This window comes from Phacochoerus africanus, chromosome 9, assembly GCF_016906955.1.
Source record: "Phacochoerus africanus isolate WHEZ1 chromosome 9, ROS_Pafr_v1, whole genome shotgun sequence".
NCBI classification, from domain to species: Eukaryota; Metazoa; Chordata; class Mammalia; order Artiodactyla; family Suidae; genus Phacochoerus; species Phacochoerus africanus.
The window spans coordinates 41,472,211-41,497,051 of NC_062552.1; the positions used below are offsets into that span (position 1 = coordinate 41,472,211).

The following is a 24,841-nucleotide window of genomic DNA, read 5'->3' on the forward strand; positions in this document are numbered from 1 at the left end:
AGCCTTTGCACTTTTTAATTGCTGCGATGGAGTGCTTCTTTTTCTCTGCCTCAGACACACACCCAGTGACACAGCACATGCACAAAGCCATCAGAAGGAAAGAGAAACAGAAAAGATCGCATATGCTCAGGAAACAGCCAGGATCCAGGAGTTGCGTGACAGTCTGAGGGCTCGTTGTCACTAGACTCTTTGAAGAATAATGCCATCCATGTTGAGCTGGATTATTGGCAAATAAACACGGATGCTTTTTTGTTCAACTATGGACACGACCATTTCCATTGCTTAAGACGTTACCATTAAGAAAAAAATTTACCTCGCTCAGTGGGGTCTCTCTAAAGGCTTGTAGCACAAAACTGCGGGGTGTGTGCATGAGTCTCGTATCGTCAGAGATGGCAAAGGAAATGTTTTCAGAACTAACACACTCAAGTTTGATGACGTTTGGGGAGTAACGTGTCCACCTAGAGAAAGAGATCTTTTGTTCATTTCCCAGAAACTAAAGGGAGAGAGACAGATCCTCACAGCCCAGGGTGGTTGTGGATGTTGGGTTGTAATTAGTAGAACAAGATGTGTCGTGAGAAAAACAGAGTCAGAATGAATGGGCGTCATGTGATAAAAATCTCTGAATTCGGCTTCTCTGCTTTTTTTCTTATTTTTGTTCTTTCTGGGTCTCTTTTCCTCAGCAGCCCCCCCACCCCCACCCTGCCTTCTTTCCTCGTAGGACAGCCTGGTATGTAAAAAAAACGGGACGGAGGCAGGTCAGGCGCTGGCTTCCTGTGTCACAGCCGACTTTCGTGACTTCAGACAAGTCACTGGGGTTTTCTGGGGCATCAGTTCCTTTTCTCAAATAAAAACATGGTCTGGCGAGATCCCCATTCTCTCCCAGCTCTGAAAAATTGGAATTTATGTAATTTTTACTTTGAATGGGCGTAAAGATGGACAAAAGCAGCCGTTGGAAACAACGGGCAGACAAAGTCGAAGGTTATTAACAGGATTGGAAACTAGACAGCATCAGGGAACCTGGAGGTAAAGAGGCAGCGTAGATGAGAGACGTTTTAGGACAGAGGCCAGGGGCTGTGCTCGTCAGCCAGGTTCCCTGGTGGTTCTTTCTCCCCTGCCTGCAAAAATATCACATCTCCGCTTGTAGATTGCCATTTATGCTTTCATCTGGTCTTTCTTTACCCTCTTTTTTTTTTTTCCCCTCCTTGCCTCCCATGCATTTCTTTTTCCTTAAATGTTTCAAGGTTTTGGACTCCATTATTTCAAGAAAAGGGATTGTTCTCGAAGCAGATTTTTTTAGAGGTTATTCCGTGATGGGTGACTGATGCTGGCATAGCTCCATCACCCTGTCCTTTCCTCCAGATACTTCATTCTGTGCTGGTCGTAATTGGCCACAGCCTCAAATCTAAAAGTCCTAAAGGAACTCGCTTTTATAGCCATACGAATGGCTCCCTCACAATTCTTTCGTTTGTGTATTTATTCAAAGATCTTGAATTCTTTAACCTCTAGAAGCCTCCAGGTTGGAAGAGGCAGTCCTTCAGTGATTTCTCCTGTGGCGAACGGTATTTAAAAAATGACTACATTTTTGTATGAAAATTACATTTTTGTTTTCAAATGTTTAAAAATGTCTACCGTTTGGGAGGGTGAACTTTTTACTCACTGATCGAAACTGGCGCCTCTTATTATTAAAAGAAAGCAAATTCAGCTTGTAACATTTTTGTTCCCCCTATGAACTAGAGTTCCTAGAATATTTCTATGGAGTCTATGGCTTAACTCTGTAATTATGTCTCTTGAGTAGATTATGTTTTTCTTCCCATAATTATGTTTTTACCCAAGAGACTGGAAGGTTTCAGACCTTTCATGGGTGAAATTATTCTTCCTCTCTTCTTTCCTGATAAACTGAATTCTCCATGCCTGGCTCTGTTCAAGGGCTGAAGGGAGCTCTTGACGATAGGTGGTAGTGATTAGGACTTTTTTTTTCCCCCTTTAGAAATTGGTTTATATATGAAGAAGGGCCCTTGGAGGGACGCTCTTTTTTTTTTTTTTTTGCCATTTCTTGGGCTGCTCCCGAGGCATATGGAGGTTCTCAGGCTAGGGGTCTAATTGGAGCTGTAGCCTCTGGCCTACACCACAGCCACAGCAACGCGGAATCCAAGCTGTGTCTGCAACCTACACCACAGCTTACAGCGACGCTGGATCCTTAACCCACTGAGCAAGGCCAGGGATCGAACCTACAACTTCATGGTTCCTAGTCGGATTTGTTAACCACGATGGGAACTCCCTCTGTTAGTTCATTTTTGAAGTGCCATCAGAGAAGAATCTCCCGGAAGGGGATTTTTTTTATGACCTGTGGTCCTCTCTCTGAAGCCACACCCTAGCATTGATCTAGGGCTGTCTCAGGCCTGTGCGCACATCATATACTGAGCTCCAGTGATACGAGGGCGGGGTTGAGGCCTTGAACATGAAGACAGTTTCTTAGTCTATTTCATTCTTTAGGTCCTGAAATCATGTTTTTTTTTTTCTTTTCTTTTTTTGACACTTGTTGAAAAATGTATTTATTTCAGCTGTAATGTTATCAGCTTAAGTTCAGTGTAGACATCACCTTCATCTTCTCTTTCGGTCTGCACATACCCTGACCCAGATCTCTTTATGCAGTCCATGGTTAGCGATCTGCCTGCTCATACCTCTGAAAGAGTTTTTGACCTGAACCAGACAGCATACGCTTAGGCAAAAAAAGATGACTCAGCAGCCTTTCCCAGCAAAGATGATAGACTCATCAGTTTCACTGTGGGAAATGTTTCCCAATAACTAGTGTTTTTTTTCCCCCTCTTCTCTGACTTTTACTGGACAAAAGGAGAGAGAATTAATTCTAAATGTATCAGTGTTCTTATTTATTCAGCAGGCCTGGGTGGTGCTCCTTCTCTGTACTTAGGCTCCAAATGATGTGCTAGATGTCAGACAGGACACCCCTCCTCAGGGGCCGGGGGTGGGTTTCACAGTCACGTCCAGGAGCATCGCGGATACTTTTATATAAATATTTTATATCGATTCATAGTAAATGAATGCTTACTGAATGCCAGCGACACTTAAGTGTAACCACATGGAGCAGACAAAAACCAGTTGGAGCTGCGCTCAGCTTTCTGTGATAGAAACCAGAGGGCTCACCGAGGCCCTAGAGACAGAAAATGCCAGAACAATGGGATGACCAGCCTGAGACTGGGAAGGGATTTGGCCAGATGGAGATGATGGGGAGAGACCGTGCTGGTTGGAGGAGAAAGTGCTGAGCTTGGGCAAAGGCGCAGGGACTCTTTGAAGAACCGGGGTGGGGGGTGGGGGGGTGGGGGGGTGGGGGGGGGTCTGGGGGTGGGTCTGGTGTGAGTGGAGCGTAGACCGGGAGCCGTGTGGGAGGAGCCACGGGAAGTGAGCGTGAAAAAGGACATTGAAACCGTATTTTCCAGGCCCCTGTTTGCTGGGCTCCGGGGCCTTTGTTGAATTTGGTTGACAGCGTGGGACAACTGAAAGGGTTTGAGCAGCTAAGTCACATGAATGTTAGGATTCGGGGACTGAAAGGAAGAAATGAAAAGGCGTGACCTACTCCTGTTGGGTAGGCCTAAAGAGTTCCACCAGAGCCTTCCTGTGGCCCTACAGCTGGTCAGTGCCCTTTCGAAGATGCCACCCTGCTGCCCTGGTGTTGTTAGCTACAGGTGAGAGGTTAGGAGAGGGTCTAGTGGACATGGGAACCAGGGGCTTATCCTGGTACAGGGGCTTGATCTGTAGAAACTCTAGGGATGGGGTCTAGGAAAGAGAGGGGGCAGGACCTACGCTGGATTTTAAGCCTGAGAGACTAGAAAATGGTAAATCGTGGAAACGTGGAAATGGGAGGAGAAGCTCCTTGGGACTGTGGGTAGCGGTGTGGGGGGCGCTGGAGAGGTGTGTCTGGGAGAAGCTGGGAGCTGATCTCAACACTGCAAGCATGATAAGAGTACAGGTCTTTGAGTTTTAGACTTTCACAAACCACCAGTGAAATGTCATCATAGGCAAGTCAGCAGAGAGGGAGTTTCACTTTTCTCAGTAGTGTTTTCATTTTCACAGGTTGGTAGGAATGCAGAAGATCAGGGTTTTAAATCTAGAGCCTCAATTGTGATAAAAAGTCTTTGGACCCGAGCTTTACGTGGCTTTCCTCCCAACTCCCTTGAGTGTGTGTCATCTTCCTTGCGTCGCTTTTGCTGGAAACCACCTAAACTGGACTCTCTCGGATAGAGGGAGGCTCATCCTTAAAGATGAAATTCCAAGTAATTTCACTTGGAGTTGAATTATGACTTTAAAATTAGTCAACCTGTTCCCTAAGCCCTCCCTGAAAACACTCCTTCGATGCACCACTCTCAGGGTGGAGAGATTAGAATTGAAAGCTGTCATTTTTGTCATCCCCAGCCCCCACAACTGCTGTGGAATAGCATCTCCGTTGCTGTATAAACAGTTTACTCTAAAAAAATGCTAATTCTGGGACAAGCCCTCTCTCCTCTTCCTTTTTATTCCAAGTCACTGTCACAGCATTCTTTTTCTTTACTTTTTTCTTTTCTTTTTCTTTTCTTTTCTTTTTATGGCTGTACCTGCAGCATATGGAAGTTCCTAGGCTAGGGGTTGAATTGGAACTGCAGCTGCAGGCCTATGCCACTGCCATGGCGACACTGGATCTGAGCCACATCTATGACCTACATCGCTGCTTGCAGCAACGCTGGATCCTTAACCCACTGAGCGAGGTCAGGGATCAAACCCGTGTCCTCACGGACGCTATGTCGGGTTTAACCCCTTGAGTCCTGCTGAGCTGCAACAGGAACTCCTTAGATGGTTCTGTCCTGTGACTTGAGCCCGAGAGCACTGGACCAGATCTCATTCTGACAGCAAACTAGCTCGTGTCTCCCCAGACCCCCTTTTCCTCTAGGAAGCCTGAGTGCCTGGCAGAGGAGGCTCATGGGCTACCAGAGTGTCCTTCAATTGGTCAAGGGATAAAAAAGATCTGTCTTAAAGGGAGAGCTTTCCATGTAGATTTCACAGGGTACAAGAATTAATGTGTAGTTGTCAAAAGAGAGGTTTGACAGTTAAGTGACGTGAAGCATGGTTTGCCTCTGTTTAGAGTAATAGCACATATATGTTCAGCATCATCTTGTCTCGTAGGACACTTAGGATCATGTTTCTGTCACTCGTCCTCCAGCCAGCTTTTCTCCTTCCTTCTCTGCTTAGCACAATCCTCCTCAACCTTTCAAGGACAGAGTGGTCTCATCAGGGCGAGTTTCCTTTTTTATTTTTTTTTGTCTTTTTTTGTCTTTTTTTTGTTGTTGTTGTTGTTGTTGTTGCTATTTCTTGGGCCGCTCCCGAAGCATATGGAGGTTCCCAGGCTAGGGGATGAATCGGAGCTGTAGCCACCGGCCTTCGCAAGAGCCACAGCAACTCGGGATCCGAGCCGCGTCCGCAACCTACACCACAGCTCACGGCAACGCCGGATTGTTAACCCACTGAGCAAGGGCAGGGACCGAACCCGCAACCTCATGGTTCCTAGTCGGATTCGTTAACCACTGCGCCACGACGGGAACTCCCCGAGTTTCCTTTTTTAAATCAACACCCATTGCTCCCCTGTTCTTCCAATTGCATTCTACTATTTTTTTTTCAAGTTTTCTTTTTCTGAAAAATTCCAAACAGAACGTGGAAAGACATAATATGTCATCAAACCCCATATTCTCATCCCCTTATTGTATACTTAATATCGTTTTTCCGTATTCGCTTCATTTGTTTTTATACGTAGCCTTTTGCGGTGCTTGCTTCATCTTCTAGGTTTTAGAGCAGACATCAGGACATTTAACTCCTCAATATATCAGTTGCCCCTTCTATAAAGCAAGAGCATGTTCTTACATCATCACACAAAGCACCGCTTCCTCGGTATTTTGAAATAGCCCATGTGTATATTTCTTCAATCGATCCCCAGCCCATCACGTTTTCAGTACTCGCCCTCACACAGCCTTTTGCAGTTACACTTAATTGTGTGCCTTTCTCTCCTCCATGACTGTCCGCCGCTTTGTCTTATACGCTTTCTCTCCTCTCCTCCTTCCAATGCCTAGGGAGACTCACGAGGCAGATGCCCAGTACATATTAGCGGGACGGACTCTTGTGTGGATATGGTGCTGTTTCCTGACTGATGCTTTGTCACAGATCTGCCTTTTAACTTTATTTCATTTCAAAATGGTATCTTCCTGGGAGTTCCCCTTGTGGCTCAGCGGTAATGAGCCTGAGTGGTATCCATGAGGACTCGCTTTGCTCAGTGGGTTAAGGATCCAGTGTTGCTGTGTCTGTGGCATAGGGCGGCAGCTGCAGGATTCCATCCCTAACCTGGGACCTTCCATATGCTGTGAGTTCCACCCTAAAAAAAAAAATTGTATCTTCCTGATACCCAGGATACAAGTAGATAGATACCTAATAAAGGAAGTGTTTGAAATGGATTTAAAATACTACGCTAAGAAGAGGAGCTGTCAGACATCCTGCCCTTGTGGCCCGCAGAATGACCCCACTGTGCCTCGTGAGAGTGTGGACAGGCCATGTGTGACACCGTTGTGAAAGGCTTGCACTTGGGCAGCCCTGAAGAGGGCGCTCTAACCGGGGCAAGGCTTAATGCTGTGAACACCATGGTCAGAGCCTGAGGTTCTGGCTTGGCGCCCAGCTGCCCCTCTGGGCTTGTTCAGCAGCGCTCAGGTGACTTTGATGACAGTGGGCACAAGGGGTCACATCAGAGTGGCACGTTTATTTTTGTAGTTCAGGTACCACGGTTTTGGAGTCTTTGCGGACCAGTTTCAGAGGCATGATTTTTTAAGCAAACGTTCTTGTGTGGCAGCATGACCAGCTTTCACTGTGGGGGGCGAGTTGCCCTTGGACGGAAAGAGCTGGGTGGGGAAGAACGGGACCGTTAGCCGGACTCTCGCTTGGTGACCTAACCGTGGCTCACGCGTCTTTGCTCTAGGCATGTGTGAATGCTCTGACCTTTCCATCACGCGTTCTTCTTGTGCCTCTAAATGTGTTGCAACAAAAGTCATATTCAGCCAAACAACACTAAACTTTTTGAAAGCAATGTGTTCTGAGAGCTCCCTTTTTTTTTTTACCCCCTTTTGAAATTCACTTTTGACCGTGACTTCCCCTGAATGACTGATGATGTGCTTGTTTTAATCTAAAATAAGCTGGTTAGCAATGGGAGGGAAAAGAGCCTGGACTAGCAGTCAGAAAACCTGAGTTCTCATCCTGCCACCAGCTATGTGACTTCAGGCAAGGCACTTCCCTCTCAGGGACTCACATGAGTCCTTACCTATTGAAGAAGTGTCTTGCTCTAAAATTTAGCATCTAGGAATTCCTCTTGTGGCTCAGTAGGTTAAGAACATCCATGAGGATGCAGGTCTGATCCCTAGCCTCACTCAGTGGAATAACAATCTGGCATTGCTGTAAATTGCAGCACTGGTTGCAGATGAGGCTTGGATCGGCTGTGGCTGTGGCTGTGGCTGCCAGCTGCAACTCTCCTTTGACCCCTAGCGCAGGAACTTCCATATGCTGCAGGTGCAGCCCTTAAAAAAAAAAAAAAAAAAAAAAGCAAGAAAAGAAAATGTAACATCTAAGTAATTGCTTTTGTCATTTTTCAGCTCTATGGTTCAAAATGACTTGCAGAATGCTTAAGAATTATAGTGAGTGGAGTTCCCTGATGCCTCAGTGGATGAAGGATCTTTCTATGGCTATGGTTGCTGCTGTGGTGTGGTCAGTCCCTGGCTTGGGAACTGCCATATGCTGTGGCATGGCCAAAAAAAAAAAAAAAGAGTTGTAGTGAGAGCCAATGAGGCTTTTTCAGAAAGCAAGCAAGCAAGTTTTCACTTAAATGAATCCTTCAGGGAAATTTCTTAGGAAGCACCAATAAAGGCTCGTTTCCCCCCCAAAAGAGGGGGGTGCTTTGCCCACTGGATTCATGAGAATATCCAATAAGAAGGAAGAGGTTTTTTTGGGGAAAGATTGGGTTGTAATATGATATCCTGTGCTAGAAAACTTTCTCTCAACTGAGATATTCATCTAAAAGAGGAAGAGTTCCCATTGTGGCTCAATGGTAACGAACCCAACTGGTATCCCTGAGGACTCGAGTTCAATCCCTGGCCTTGCTCAGTGGATTAAGAATCCAGCATTGCTGTGGCTGTGGTGTAGAGGGGCAGCTGCAGCTCCTATTCGACCCCTAGCCTGGGAATTTCCATATGCAGCACGTGCAGCCCTAAAAAGCAAAATACATAAGTAAATCAATAAATTAAATAATTTCTTGTATAAACATTTATGGAGCACCTCCTGTATGGCAGACACTGAACTGGGTTGGAGGGTGCAACTGAAAACAAGCCAGAGCACTCTTTTTCATGGGAGTCATCGTCTTGCAGGGGAGACAAATCCATACCTGAGATGATTACACACTGTGCTCACAGCCCTCAAGGAAATCAACAGAGAGTCTAGTAGGCAGGCCCCTCTTGTAGGGAGCGTCGTTCACCCCGAGGTCTCAGGGAGGAGGAGGAGTGGGCTGTACAGAGCATCCGGGGGAACGCATTTCAGGAAAATGGAGAGGTCCTGGGATGGGGACATAGAAGGAGACAATGGCAGATGTCAAGACAGACATGGCAGGGTCCTGGGCCAGAGTTGTGCTGGTGGAAATGAGAGCGCTGAGTAGATATGAGATAGACTTTCAAGTTGGAAATGACAAGACTTGGTGATGCGTTGAAGATGAGGAGGGAGGGATAAGGGGAAATCAAGGAAAGCATGCAAGGTTTTTGGCTTAAAGCACTGAGTGGCTGGCGCCACCAGATGAGGGACTCTTAGGGAGAAACAGGGTTTCTGGGAGAGAAGAGTCAAGAATTGTGTCTTAGGGAGTTCCCTTCGGGGTGCATTGGAAATGAATCTGACTAGAATCCATGAGGGTGCGGGTTTGATCCCTGGACTTTTTTTTTTTTTTTTGTCTTTTTGTGGCCGTACTTGCAGCATATGGAAGTTCCCAGGCTAGGGGTCGAATTGGAGCTGTAGCTGCCAGCCTATGTCAGAGCCACAGCAACATGGGATCTGAGCTGCATCTGTGACCTACACCACAGCTCACAGCAACGCCGGATCCTTAACCCACTGAGCAAAGCCAGGGATCGAATCTACATCCTCGTGGATGCTAGTTGGGTTTGTTAACCACTGAGCCACAATGGGAACTCCCAATCCCTGGCCTTGCTAAGTAGGTCGGGGATCCTGCGTTGTTGTGAGCTATGGTGTAGGTCCCAGATGCAGCTTGGATCCCGTGTTGCTGTGGCTGTGGTGTAGGCTGGAGGCTACAGCTCCCATTCGACCGCTGGCTGGGAACCTTCATACGCCATGGGTGCGACCCTAAAAAGACAAAAAAAAAGAGTAACTCTCCCCAGGACCCTCTTCCAGAGCTCTTGACTTCCCTGAGCTGATGGACATCCATATTTGTCAAAGCTTCCATCTAAGATATTTTTATCCAGCTTGGGTGGGAGAGCCACGGCTGAAGGCAGGAAATGCAGCTAGGAAAGACCCAGGACCGAGATTTGGCTTTAATCTCGGATATCGCAATGCAGTTCCCCGTTTTTCAGAGCCTCCTCCTGCTTGGACGATGCGCTCTTGGGCCCGTGGATGAGCGCTGGCTCTCCCTGTGCGGTGGCTGGGTACCCTGCCCTTGTTTTAGGTCAGCTCGCCCTTTGTCTTCTGAGTCCTCGGTTTCTGAGGAGTATGGCTGGGGTGCTGGGAGCGGGCGCCTCTTCTTTCAGCCCATCATTCGTCCCAGGGTTACCCTGATGTGGTTTAGCGGTAGCAGGTATCTGTCGTGGTTCAAAAGATGAACAACCCGTTTGAGTCTTGCTCTTCATTCTCCTGCAAGAATTATGTTGTGGTCATGGCGGTGGCTGTGAAGGGCTCTAGAGGGACAAATGCCGATGTTTGTGGTCTGCATGCAGCTGCCGAGAGATGTTCCCTGAATCGCTCGAGAATGTCTGTAGATACGTGGCTGCGCTTTGAAGGTCATTTCCAAAAGGTCGCTGAGGCTTTTCAGATTTCACCTGTGCTTGACTTTGTCACACGCATCCATGCTCCTCCAAGCACTTTATTCTCGCCGACCACCTCCTATCACTGCCCCGAGGTGCCAGACTCAGAAAATAAACGTGTCCTCACACATCTCTGTGCCGAGTTCACGTCTCAGACGGCCTCCATGAAAACCTAATGAAAGGGCTGTAGAAAGCAGAGGCAAAGTTTATTAAATTTCCTTGTGACCTACGGCCCACATCAAGTCCCAGTGTATAAAGGAACCATGCAAGGACGTGGAGCCCTCCTCTCAGCCCTCAGGGAATCTGCCCTTCCAAAAATATGGCCTATTAAAAACAATAACTTCCGGGGACAACTCCATAAGCTGTCTTGTTAATGTTTGCTACTGTATCCACACCCCACTGATACTTTTTTTCCCTTCCCTGTTTTTGGTATGTGTGGGAGGAACAGAATCCAAGGATCTAAGTGTGACAAGTACCCTATAATTCACTCATCGTGAAACCTGTAAGACCCAGCAAGGTGTACTGATGGAAGCTGGTTTGGGGTAGTGGGTGAGCTGTTTATTAGCTTTGCAACTAAATCTTTGCTGCTGCTTCTGCTTGCCTTGAAAACCAGCTGACACCTCCCAGGGCTCAGCGCTCAGGTGCCTCACTCTGCAGATCTGGATTTTCATGTTTCTCTTTCTATTTTGGCTTCCCGGCACCATATGGAGTTCCCAGGCCAGGGACCAGATCCGAGCTGCAGTTGTGACCGACACTGCAGCTGTGGCAACCCTGGATCCTTTAACCCACTGCACCGGGCCGGGGATAGAACCTGTGTCCTGGTGCTGCAGAGATGCTGCCCATCCCGTTGTGCCACAGTGGGAACTCTGGATCTGGATTTTCCGTACCGTCTGAGATGTCACACAATGAGCGAAAAGCTTAGACCACTTGGACTGGGACTCCATCCTGGTCCAGGCTGAGAAGTCAATAGCTGGGGCCCACAGGCCAGTTGTTTTTATCTCTGCAGTCCTTGGTCACTTCAGCTCTGGACACCTTGCTTGCTGGGGTCTGAAAGCTATTTTAGATCATCTCTGAAGGTCCCTTAGATTTCTGAAATCTATGTGTCATCTGGATAAAAAGTCTTCAAGGCTGGAGAGAACAACCATCAACAGACAATGAGTCTCCTTTGTTTTTACCAGATCATTTTTCTCCTCGTCTTAGCCCCTGGGTTGAGGCACATGCCCCAGACTCACACGGGCAGGAAATAGGGTGGTGGGTGCATTTCAGTTAATGGGCCTGGTTGGAACACGTTTGGCCGTGGAGACAGCTCCACTCATATTACCAAGCCTTGGCTTCCTGTCTGTTTTCTTTGGGCTGGGTAGGCAATGAAAAAGGAGACAGGAAAATACATTTGGGGGCAAATAAAATAAGGAATTTGTCTTAGGGAGACAGCTTATAGTTGGGAAATTCGAATGTTCAACTTAACCCTGTCCTGATAGATTCCTCTTGTCCTGCCCTAAGTGGTGGATGAGGTGTTTCTGCTTCTGGTAAGAAGCTACCTTCCAGTTCTCGAGGGATCCTTCAAGGTTTTACTCTGATAGGGATAGTCCTCCTAATGCCTTTACTTTTTTTTTTTTTTTTTTTTTTTTTGCTTTTTAGGGCTGCACCTGCAGCATATGGAGGTTCGCAGGCCAGGGGTCCAATCGGAGCTGCAGCTGCCGGCCAACACCACATCCATAGCAGTGCGGGATCTGAGGCTCATCTGAGACCTACACCACAGCTCACGGCCATGCCAGATCCCTAACCCACTGAGCGAGGCCAGGGATCGAACCCCCGTCCTCACGGATGCTAGTGGGGTTTGTTAACTGCTGAGCCATGATGGGAACTCCCCTTTACGTTTTTTTGTTCAAAGACTAAATTCCTCTTCTTTTCCTCACCCAAAACAGCTCTTCACTGAATCAGCTTTGGTTACTTAACATTTTACTAAAATGTTGGGGCAGCGTACCAGGGCTTCAGGGGTACAGAGGATGGCATATATTTCTTCTTAGGCAGTGGGTGTTATTGTGCTTATTTACCGCAGAACCCCTCCAGGGATTTACCCTTAACTAATGCTGCACCAAGATTCTGATGTTTTCCCTGTTATCCTTGCACCAAGGCAAACAGCACTCTTTGCCTAAGCATGATTTAAGGATTTTTCACAAAGTCTTAGTACTCCTGGTTATGTTTCAGTTTGCATACATCTTTGCGATGTAGAATTTCTTAGAATTTTATACTTGAATACACTAGAAGAGAGACAAAGCATTTTTGGGGGGTTTTATTCATTTATTTAAATAATAGACTCTCACATCACATGGGCACCCAAAGGTTATTTTTCAGTTTCTCTTACGGAACCACAGAACTAGATTTAAAATAAAAAACACTCTCTCTGATTTAACATAGTTTATTATGCACGTTCTTTGACAGATCACAGAATATCCACAGTCCTCTAGAGAATTTGAGTTTCCTTGCCTGTGTTTCTGTTGGTTTCCTCTTCAAGGGGTTCTTGGTTTGAGTTTTCATTTTTCAGGAGTCTCAGTCAGGTAGAGTTGTAACATAAAAAAGACAAAGTCGCTTAGGGCCAACACGGAACTGTCCCTTTGACACATGTGTTTCTGTTTCTGCCCCAAGTACAGCCCAAATATGTCCTGGGCATAGACTTGGAACTTCCAGGGGAAGTTTCCTCCTTCATGAAATGAGCAAACACAGCCCAGGACGTGTTCCCCTTTCCCACCCTCACTGAGGGGCCAGAGGGGGCACCCAGAGAGTTCCCTCTTGGGCTCAGGTGTCCTGGCCTGACCACCCATGCTTGGCTCCGAGTCACCCTCTGGCCCCTCTGTCAATGGAACAGAACCAGGGGTACTTGCCACCAGATGATGCTTAAAAAGCCCTTTGAAGTGGAGGGCGTTATCCAGGCACCTCGTTATAAATATCAGTATTGAACATTCCTTGGCTAATCCCTCCCCCCCTCCCCGTATGTATGTTCACGTATCTATTTAGCATGGTCAATTGTTCAGCTAATTAATATGCTTTTATTTTATGATTTGCTGTTTCCAGGGCACAGACAGAAGCTTGATGACTCTAAACCTAGTTTGTTCTCTGACCGCCTCAGTGATTTAGGGCGCATTCCTCATCCCAGTATGAGAGTAGGTGTCCCGCCTCAGAACCCACGGCCCTCCCTGAACTCTGCACCAAGTCCTTTTAATCCACAAGGACAGAGTCAGATTACAGGTAAGACAGACTCCTAGGTTTCACTTGCACAGACTCTGGCAGGCTGGGGGTGAGGGGCTACCAGAGGAGACGGGGTCACTTCCAAACTCCTGGGGCTGGGAAATGGCTTGTGATGAAAGAAATCGACACATGGAGATAACGGACCTTCTCTGGCTTTTTAATAAAAACCAAATACCAATATTCGGTAACATGGGGATACAGTGAGGGCAGGTTTCTACCGATGCTCTGCTCTGTAGCGCTGTCAGTCCGCACACCGGGGGAATGGGAGTACCATGCTCTCTGGGAGAATGTTTGTTGGAGTTTCTGTATTGCGTCCAGGTGGGGCAGGGGCTAGCATCACACCCTCCTTATTAGAAGATGAGCGTTAACGTCTCCGATGGGGGCTTACATTTCCTCCACGTATAACTGTTTCATTACATGTGCTTAAAAATTGCCCGGGGCTGTCCCAGGAAGCCCTGATTGGCGGTTATAAGGCAAGGCCAACGAACAGCTCACGGCACGGACAGACTTCCCTTCTGAGGCACACGTAGCTCCCGTTCCTCACGCGACATTTCTCTCTCTGTTTTCTCGTGTGCTGCTGGCTTTATCTTGCTTCTTCAAAATGAACATCAGCATTGCATTGCAGACTAATCATTCACCTCTGGTGCATTAAGACGCCCAACTCTTTTTTTTTTTTTTCTGCTCCACTTGGGCAAAAGCAGACCTTATTGTAGGACTAGTCTGATCGCTTTTATGTCACAGTGGCAGGAGAGTGTGCTGATCCTCCTAGATCTTTAGTTTGCAGATCACAGTATTGAGAGCTGCAAGGAGCTCGCATGGCATCTGGTTGCTATTGTTGGCAGAAGGACGAGACCCCAGGGAGAGTACCTCAAAACAACACGTGCAGGAGTTCCCGTCATGGCTCAGTGGTTAATGAACCCAACTAGTATCCATGAGGACGTGGGTTCGATCCCTGGCCTTGCTCAGTGGGTTAAGGATCTGGTGTTGCCGTGAGCTGTGGTGTAGGTCGCAGACATGGCTCGGAACCTGCATTGCTGTGGCTGTGGCGTAGGCCAGCAGCTGTAGCTCCGATTCGACCCCTAGCCTGGGAACCTCCATGTGTGCGGCCCTAAAAAAAAAAACAAAACAAAAAAGTGCAATACACTCTCAACCTGGACCTTTTCTAATGGGTAGGTTTTTGTCTATAGCAGTTAGGTTTTGAGTGTCCTTTATGGTTCATAAGCATAGCTGTTTATAAGTGAAATGACCTGCCTTTCCTTTTCTCCTGCCCATACTAGGTATAGAGCTTCTTGGATATCTACTTGGGTTTCTGTGGGTCTGTGTCTATGAGTCTGAATCTATGGATATGCCTGAGTTTCTCTGTTAAAAAGAATATAGAATTATAAAAATAAAAAAATCTAAACCCCAAAGAGAACCAGATACCTGCCTTAGGGAAGAAAGTGAGAAATCTGAGAAGGCTAACCATGTGTTAGATTTGCATAAATCTCCAAATGTTGAAATATAGGAATTAGGTCAGTGTGTTCACCAGACTTGTATCCTTGCTAAAAATGCCAGCATGACATTCACGCTAACTTGTGAATTTGAAGCTTGTAGCTGTAGGTGCTCCTGCATTTAAAGTAGTGGACTTAATTTTTTTATGTTTGGTTTTTGGGTTGAGATAGTGTTGATTTACAACATTATATTAGTTTCAGGTGTACAATGCAATGATTCAGAATTTTTATAGAATATAGTCCGTTTATAGTTATTATAAAATATTGGCTATGTTCCCTGTGCTATATAATATATCCTTGTAGCTTATTTTTTTATACATAGTAGTTTGTTAAAGTGGTAGACTTTAGATCATTAATTCAGCTTTATAATAGCTGTCTTTTTCTTTTTTCTTTTTTTTTTTCTGTCTTTTTAGGGCCACATTGCTGGCATATGGAAGTTCCTGGGCTGGGGTCAAACTGGAGCTGCAGCTGCCTGCCTACACCACAGCTCACAGCAACGCCAGATCCTTAACCCACTGAGTGAGGATAGGGATTAAACCCACATCCTCATAGATCCTAGTCAGGTTCTTAACCCACTGAGCTACAATGGGAACTCCCCTTTTGTTTTTATAGTAATCTTTATATTCTTGTGTGTGTGTGTGTGTGTGTGTGTGTGTAGAAGCATATGTATACATATATAAAAGTATTTATATGTGATTTATAAAGGATGTATGATGGCAAGATATATATATATATACACATATGTAAGAAAAGTATATATTCTGTGATTTGGCAAATGTTTGAGTTCTGTATTTTAATCCTTAACTTTTATTAATTATATTTTGCTACTAACTAAAGCCTTTAAAATGGCCTTTGGAACCCATATTTTGCTAGATTCACTTAAGAAGAGGCTTTTCTCAAGGCTTTGCCCTCACGCCTAAAGATAACATCATAAAGTAGATCCAGAGGGTGTTTTAGAACCTGAAGGCTCCTTAGCCATCATTAACCAAAAGGCTGGTGAAAGTTGTGAAGAGGACCTACATTTTAGCAGCACCTCCACCCAGAGAGGGAGGCTCCGAGAAGGCGTGGGGCTCTTTGCTGCCAGTAGAGCATCCGCTGGGCTGAGCAGGAGCCTGGCTGCCTCCACAGACCCCACCCCGTGCTCTCCTGCGGGCCTCAGCCGCCTCCTTGTCAGGAAGCTCAGGAAGGTTGAGCTCCTGGGCTGCGGGTTATAGCAAGTGAGTGACAGAGCAGAACGAGGTCTCTTGACTCCTAATGCAGTATGTTTTTTCTTACACAATCCCATGCAGCAATTCTAAAGTGACTGTTAAGAACAATATTTAAAGGCGTTCCCACTGTAGTGCAGCAGGTTAGGAATCCAGCTGCAGCAGGTGGAGATGTGGGTTTGATCCCCAGCCCTGTGCCCTGGGTTAAAGGATCTGGTGTAGGTTGCCGCTGCAGCTCGCATTCCATCCGTAGCCCGGGAACTTCCAGTCTCAGGGTGCCTTGTCCCCTTATGATGAGCAATAATGGAAGAAATCACATTTTGTAGAATATTTAAACCATTTAGTATCATTCTAGTTTAGGAGCTACGTTTTTGGGTGATTAGATTTATTTATTTATTTATTTATTTATTTATTTATTTATTTATTTATTTATGTCTCTCTCTCTCTCTTTTTTTTTAAGGGCTGCACCCACGGCATATGGAAGTTCCCAGGCTAGGGGTTGAATCGGAGCTGCAGCTACAACCTACACCAAAGCTCACAGCAGCGCCAGATCCCCCATCCACCGAGGGAGGCCAGGGATTGAACCCGAATCCTCATGGATACTAGTCAGATTTGTTTCCACTGTGCCACAATGGGAACTCCTCGTGGGATTAATTCTAAATTCTCCTCATGAGCCTTAACCTGTGATGGGTTTTGCACCTTCTTTGCAGATGTTGCACCTGCCTTTTAGTTCATGTCATCCTTTGGATAAAGGTATTGTTAACAGAAAGAGCCCAGTCACCTCCCATTGGCTTGGCTTTCTTACTATCTCAAGCTTTTATCCCAAAGTTGTAGATAATGGTCATGGTTGTGTAGTCACTATGAGTTCTTCCACTGGCCAGCATAAAAGGCAGGTTGAACTCCAGAAAAGCAAAATGCAATTAGCAGTCCTCAGTTGAGGAAGTCATAAGCATTGAGTGTTTCATATTAGTGTCTCTTGCAATACTTAGGGCTCAAGGTCTTAGCCATGTGGTGGGCTGGCTTCTTGGCCATGCTGGTCTGATGTGTCACTCTGTTGAAGTCTTTTTTTTTTTTCTTTTTTGGCTGCACCTGCCCACGGCATGTGGAAGTTCCTGGGGCCAGGGATCGAATCCAAGCTGCAGCTCCCACCTATGCCATAACTGTGGCAACACCAGATCCCTAACCTGCTCCACCACAGCGGAAACTTCTGTTGAAATCTTTAATGGCTGACATTCTGCCCGTGGGCCCAAGGCCTCCCCACAGCTTCCTGAGGAAGTTGCTTTCTCTGGACCTCTTTTTTATTTCTCAGAGATCTGTTGCCTGTCCCTGGGTGCTAGCGAAAACCTAGTATGTTGCAGATGTCTGCTGTTTTTGATTCAAAATGCGGTGATGGCAGTGGACTTAGGGAAGCTGTGTTAGGAAGTATTGCTCAGGATAATCACTGTTTTGAACTCAGTACTCTCTGGCTGGGTGAGCTGCAAGAAAACAACAAAAACAAAACCCTGACTCCCACCCTTGGCGAATTGGAAAATTCATCTAACCTAACCTTTGGGGTAGGCATTTTGCTATTTTGTTATTCATTCCCTCAAAAGGCAGTTATCGAGTGCTTACTATTCGCCAGGCATTAATGTACATGAACAAGATAGTATAGTTTCTGGAGTTCCTGTCGTGGCTCAGCAGTTAACAAATTTGACTAGGAACCATGAGGTTGCGGGTTCGATCCCTGGCCTTGCTCAGTGGGAGAAGGATCCGGTGTTGCCGTGAACTGTGGTGTAGGTTGCAGACTCGGCTCGGATCCCACGTTGCTGTGGCTCTGGCGTAGGCCGACGGCTATGGCTCCAATCCAACCCCTAGCCTGGGAGCCTCCATATGCCACGGATGCGGCCCTAGCAAAGACCAAAAGACCAAAAAAAAAAAAAAGATAGTATAGTTTCTGTTCACGAGAGGCTCACATCTTAGTGACATATACTCGGTGATGGGGCCAAATGAGCATACTTGCAGGATAATTTCAAGTAGTAAAAAGCTTTGGGGGGAAAATGGAAGAGGGTCATTGGAGAGAGAGAGCAGTATACAGAGGGACGAAGTCATTGTTGATTGGGAAGTTGAGGAAGGTTCTTGAAGGGTTTTGAAGATCTGTGAGGAGCAGGCTCTCAGGGAGCAGTGGGTGTGGTGTGTTCAGGGGACAGGAAGTCAGGGCAGGTGGAGTGGGGGGAGGGGACCAGGGAAAGAGGCAGAGGCCCTCTTAGGGAGGGTCTTCAAGGCCCTGATAAGGAGCGGGGGTTTGGTTCCCGTCACAGAGAAGGATGTGCAGCAGGAGGATGACATTATCTACCGTACGTGCTTTACAGACTCACTTTGGCCACTGGTGGGGAATGGATAGTAAGCGGGCCGTTGTAGGTGCAAGGATGTAGGTTCTGGAAGCAGGTGCAGTAAGGCCGAGGAGGGAGTTAAGGATGGTTGTATTCTCTTCCTTCTTCAGAACTCAGATCAAAAGCTGGCACCTCTCTCAGGTCCCTTCCAACCTGCCGGGGCGGAGTCCAAGGCTCCCGCAGCACCCTTGCACATGGGGACAATTAACTGTGTGGGTGTCTGTCTCCTCCCTCAGGCTGGGAACTTTCAAAGTCTAGGGCCGTGTCTGATTGGTCTCTGTGTCCCCATTGTCTTGTGTGGTGCCCACGACGTGGTGACTTTGGGTTTGGTGAAGAATGAACAAACGAATAGCTCTTTGGCTTCTTCAGGAAGTATGACCCATTCTTATCGCAGCCCTACTATTTTCTAGTACTTATTTGATTGGATTACGATTAGCTGCCACTTATCGACCGTGTGTATGTGTAGCAGGCATTGTTTTGATGAGGTCATTGTTCGCATTTCTCACAACAGCTCTATGAGGTGAACATTGAGGGTCTGAGAAGCTAAATAACTTGCTCAAGATCTCACGTACACACTAGTCATCAGTCCAGGAAGTAGGGCCAGAGCTGCATGGCTGGAGGGTGCTATTCTCTTAGCCACCACATGCCCTTGGGAGGCTGAAGCGATGCTATTCTGGCCCCATTTCCTCCCACTTCAACATCCAAGGGCTTCCTTCCTTCCTTCCTTCTTTTTATGAAAGCATAGTGGATTTACAATGTTGTGCCAATTTCTGCTATACGGCATGGTGACCCAGTCATATATATATATATATAATATACACACATTCTTTTTCTCATACAATCTTCTATCACGGTCTATCCCAAGAGATTGGATAGAGTTGCCTGTGCTCTACAGTAGGACCTCATTGTTGCTCCATTCTAAATGTAGTAGTTTGCATCTAACTAATGACTTTCATTTGTGTAGCTTTTTACCATTTACCAACTAGTTTTCCATAAAGCTTCCTGCAAAGCTTTAGAAGAGTTCAGAAAAGTACCTAGTTTACGGGTGGAGGAGATGGCCTCTCCGAGAATGACCTGCAGAAGGCTTCTTGAACTAGCGTGGTTGACTGTCAGGTCCAGGCTCTTTGTGGGCAGCCAGCCCCCCGGCTGTGGACTCAGGCATGTTGCTGACAATCTAAGTGACACATGTCCTGAGGGGAGTCATGTCTTTTTCTTTCTCCATCAGATATGATTTAGAATCCTCAGAGATGCTATTTTCATGAAAGAGGTGTATTAGGAGCATGTGTTATGCTTTAAAATGCAATAGAACCGTTTCTGGTGATTAAATGATAATTCTGTGAGCCTGTCTTCTAGGTAACCTTTTTAGGGATACCTGGCAAAACAACTTGCCGGGCATCAGGTAGAATGATAGTGATCTTATCAGCAGTGACCTTGACTGAAGACGTTTCCACCCAACTTCGGTCTGATCCTGTGTCCTCTGGGCAGACCTGATCCTTTACGCCATATGAGGCTCTCAGCCAGCTGTGCTTGTGTATTTGGTTGTCTTAGCTCTCAGTCCACTGTGCTCGCCCTCAAACCTTTATTAGCAAAGCCTTTCAGAACTAGGAAAGCATAGCTGAGTGGCATGTGTCTCAAATGACTGTCCCATTCAAGTGCCGAGGGACCTCATGAGTCTTTAGTAGCATGAAACACACACGTCGGGAGGTCAAGTGGGCGCAAGGTCGGTGGCATGAGCATGAGGAGAATGAGCCCACGACGGGTGCAGTGACCATGACCCAGCAGGAAGCTTGGCCATGACCAGACTTCACGCAAGAATTGCAGGATGTGGGGAGCGAGAGCCACAGATCCTGTGTGTGAGCCAGTTTCACATCTTTGACTTGGGCAGGCCCCGCGGAGGGAAGAGTCCAGGTCCAGGCTGTGCCGGCTTTGAAGGATAAAGCTCAGGCCAACCTTGTGAGGGGCAGGCTGTCAGCGTGCCCTGGTGTGGCCGCAGCTGTTAGCAGCATCCATACACGAGCTCCTTAAGGTCTCTGGATGTCTGGCTGTTGGAATCCCCTTATGAACCGAACGAAGATGCTCTGGCTTTATTCGGTTTTTGGAAAAACCGGAGAGGGGTAATGTTCCAAGAAAAATCAATTTCTTGAGTTCTGAAATCTCGTGTCTGTCATTTCCTCCTGTCTGGAATAGAAGGTACACAGTTAATATCTCATTGTGATAAGGAGACTCCGTCTCCTATAAAACACCTCACTTTGTCCTTGTCCATGACGGGTCCCTTTCTAGCCTGATGTCGGGACTCTGCCCAAAGGAAGTCTGGGTAATCTCTCATTCTTGTCCAGAGCATCATCTTTCTCTTTTGAGTTGTACATTTCATTGAAGCTTACATGTATGTGTATTACATGTGTGTATGTATACATACATGTATGCATGTCTTCCCCTTTCCTAGTGGCCTAGGGACCTTTCTCACCCGTTTTTACCTTTTATACCAGCCTCTGGGCAGAATGAATGGAATAGGAGCTTAACTTTGAATGAAATATTCAACCCCCAGGGCTAACCCAGGAGAGGGGCGAGTCTGGCCGGCAGTGGGATATTATAGTGGATGCTCTGATGGTGTGTTTTGATGTTGAATTGTTGACGGGCACCCAGGGCTTCAAACAGAGTTGGTGTATATTGTACCATGTAGTATTAATAGCAACAAAAATGTGTTACAGATGTTACCAGTTTAAAAAGTGTTTTCATTCCATGTTTTTTCATTTTCATATATGCAGAAGTATTCCAGGAATAAAATTCTGTGGCACTGTTCCCGGTGAAGGCCATCAGATTCTTTCTAGGGCTTTGTTTATTTTGATAAGGACTTACTTTTCAACTGTTAGAAGACGGTCGTAACGGTCTTTACAGGACAGATTTTATACAAGAATCAGTATCGTGACTCCTGTTTAGTGAATAAGAAAACTTGGGCACCAGGAGCTTCTGGAACTCTTGGGGCCGAAAGCAGAGATCAGTGTCCCCGGAAGGTGAACTGTGACAAGGTGATTTGAGTGGGGATGGGGGAGGATATAGAGAAGGGTTGAGGAGAATAGTAGACATTTGGTGAGTTCCTGCCATGGTACAGCAGAACAAATCTGACCAGGATCCATGAGGATGCAGGTTCGATCCCCGGCCTCGCTCAGTGAGTTAAGGATCTGGCATTGCCGTGAGCTGTGGTGTAGGTCACAGACGTGGCTCAGATCCTGCATGGCTGTGGTCGTGGCTGGTGGCTACAGCTGCAATTCAACCCCTAGCCCGGGAACTTCCATATGCCCTGGGTGTGGGCCTAAAAAGACAAACAACAACAACAGCAAAAACCCGAAAAACAAAACTCAAAAAATAAGTAGACCTTGGGGTTGTCACCAGGGTGAGCGAGGAGCAAGGAGAATGACTTTGGTGGAGCATCACGAGGACCCAGGCGAGGGCAGAGATCCTGGGAAGGGCCAGTCGGCACAGTTCTGTGATTCTCTCTGGCAGTGGCTGCGGTGTGTGACCAGAACGGGGCTCTGGTGTGGAGGGTGGTCAGAGTGGGAGTGAGGTTTCTGCTAGGACTCAACAGGACTCAGTGAAACGAGGAAGATGTTGAGCTGCTTACTCAGTGATGTGGGGGGATGTTGTGGAGGCTGGTAGGTTAGGGTAAAGGGGGAGGAACTTCTCAGGAGGCATCGTTGGCTCAGCTTGTGGCCTTGGAAAATGAGCAGCAGCCAAATGAAAAGGTCGGGAGGAAGGAGCTGGGGGGATCCAAGCTTCAGTGCAGGTGGGAAGTGAGGCTCCGCCCCGGAAAGGTTGAGCGAGGGTCGCTGGGAGCCCTTGGCCATTCCTTAACCATTCCTCGAATGACAGATGGAGGGCCCACACCTTACTCTTCCTCTCCAGGGCTCTGGGCTGACCCGGCCTCAAGAAGACACAGGCCCCTAGCTCTGTCCGACCAGGGTGGGATGGGTCCACTCATGCATGCATCCCACGATTGTGTTAACGCTTGTCATCCCAGCGAGGGATGACAGTCCAGGAAGAACTTGCAGTCCAGGAAGAACTCTGCCCTTCGGCCAGGCTTCCCTCGCCCTGTCTTGGAGTCAACCAAATGCAGCCCAGCCCTTTTGTTCTTGGTGGGTTTCACTGGGTCCCTTTCACTGCCTTTTTCCATCTTGGAGGGTGATTTTATAGTTCTTGGTTCTCACCTACTAGGTTGGCTCTTCCTCACAATTTTGTCTCATCTAGAAGCTCGGAAAGGTTGCTTTTCATTCTTCAAGACTTTGCTGGACATAGCTAGGACTTGCCTGCCCTTGAATATACTGCTCTCAAAGCTGACCGTGACCTGTAGCAACAGCCACCTTCTGGGGCCTTTTAACTAGTGGTCCATCCCATTACCCATTTTCCCATTAGGTAGGGTGTGTGTCTTGCTGAGGTCAAGATACACAACAGGCAGATGAGCTTTCTTCTACTCCATGTCTCTCAGCATCTCAGCAAACAAGTTTTTAGCAAACCCATCCTGCTTTCTGATAGCCCTTGTGGGGATCAAGTGTGAAGCATTGATGGAATACAGGCTACTGGAAGGGATGCAAATGTTTTTCGTGGATGGCAAGCAACGGCTCCCCCAAATGGGTTCCAGTGTAGATTTTTACCCATAGCAATGCCATTCGCAGAAAAGATAAACGGGCCAAGAGAAGGGAAAAGCACTGTCTGTTGGGTAGTAAACTTGAAAGGCATCATCTTCAGATAATTTGATAACTGTCTAATGGATGAGGAATCCTAGGCAGTGAAGCTAAGATGAGGAGTGAGCAGGAGTTCCAGGTAGATTTATTTTCCTGGCTTGAAGGAAGAACTCTGCAGACCCTGCTCTGTCAAATAGAAGCCCTTTGTCTGCCAGTCTCTGCACATTCTTGCAATATTGTGGGGCGTCATTCATCTTGGAGCAGAAACTTGAATTCATTTAAAGCAGTAGGTTGCCCTCTCTTATCTTCTTACCTCTCTTGGACCTTAATTTCCTCCTAAGCATGTTTGTTCTGCTCACTCTATTTGAAGATCGTTCTTCTTGATAGGGGAGATTAAATCAAAGTCGCATTGGGTAATTTTCCTTTCTAACTGTCATCAGTACAAAATTATGCCCATTGTTCTCAAACTCTGGCGTCTATCAGCATCACCTGGGGAGCTTGTTAAATGGACTGATGCTCAGGCTTTGCCCCCTAAACCAGAATGTATGAGGTGCGCCGAGAGCACAGCTGCAGGCCCCAGGCCCTTGACCGCAGGCTCACCTTGCTCACGGGGAGCCAATCTGATCCAGTGGAGGCATCTCGGGGGCCTCGTCCACCTGGTTGGATGATGTGTGGAGGTGGCTCAGTGCCCCGGGCTGCTTCCTGATTCCCCAGGCGTAGCTCCTGGGTTCCACCCTTGTGTTCATTTCAGCCGCTGTTTTCCCCACACATCCTTCCCTGTGTGCCTTGTCCTGGGCTGGACTTCTGCCCTGTTTCTATTATGATGTCAGAGGGAGATTTTTTTTTTAAAAATGCATATCAGATGATGTCACCCCATACTTAAAAACACCCCAGTGACCTTTCATTGCACTTAGGAGAAAGATCAAGGCCTCCAGCGTGGCCCAGCAGGTTCTGCACGGCCTGGATCCTCCCTGCCTGTTTTGAACCTTTTGTCCATCATCCAACCACACTTGCTTTCTCAACCCTTCAAAAAAAAACACCTATCCTGCTCGGCCCCAGGAAGTTGATAAAAGCTAGCTGCTTTGCCTAAAGCCCTCTTAACCCCACTTGTGTATCTATTGCACCTCTGCCTGCCCTGGAGATCTTGCCTGAATTACTGCATATTCAGAAAGCCTTCCCTGAGCCCTCCCCTAGGCATGGCTGGAGTCCCCCACTGTACATTCTTTTTTTTTTTTTTTGTCTGTATCCTATGGCATGTGGAAGTTCCCGGGCCAGGGATTGAACCTGCGCCACAGCAGTCGCCTGAGCCAGATCACTATCCCAGTCACCAGACAATGCCAGATCCTTATCACAGGTACTTGATTCATTGATTAATGTCAGTCTCTGCCGCCAAGCCATAAGCTTTATGAGGGCAGGCAAACCCTTTATTCACCGTTGACATCCCTAGTCCAGAGCATGGTACCAGAAGAGACACTCAATAGATGTTTTCTGAATGAATGAATGAATGAAAGGATGGATAGGAGACACTTCTTACAACCATGGATGATACCAGCATCCCTCTGACAACCAGAATCCCCAAGCCTTCTCTAGCACATCGACTGCTGTCATCTGACCCCCTGCATGTCAATGGCCTGATTGGAACTTCAGTTTCCTGCCCTCACTTGAATACTGGGACTTGAACTAAAGTCACTTCTCCTGGCCAGCTCCGCATCCCAGTTACATCTCAAATTCTGGTCCTACCTATTTGTAGCTAGTTCCCTTTTCTCT

General features: G+C 47.0%; 1 protein-coding gene across 4 annotated transcripts in view; it reads left to right on the top strand.

Moving 5' to 3' along the window:
- The window catches only part of RUNX2 (RUNX family transcription factor 2), a 147,961-nt gene that overhangs the window by 75,055 nt on the left and 48,065 nt on the right, over positions 1-24,841 (top strand). For 3 of the 4 annotated variants that reach the window (XM_047794877.1, XM_047794874.1, XM_047794875.1), the window contains exon 4: positions 13,161-13,334. The exons of the other annotated variant lie outside the window; for it this stretch is intronic. In XM_047794877.1, the coding sequence (XP_047650833.1) occupies positions 13,161-13,334 (174 nt within the window). The remainder of the gene's footprint in view (positions 1-13,160; positions 13,335-24,841) is intronic. 4 annotated transcript variants of the gene reach the window in all.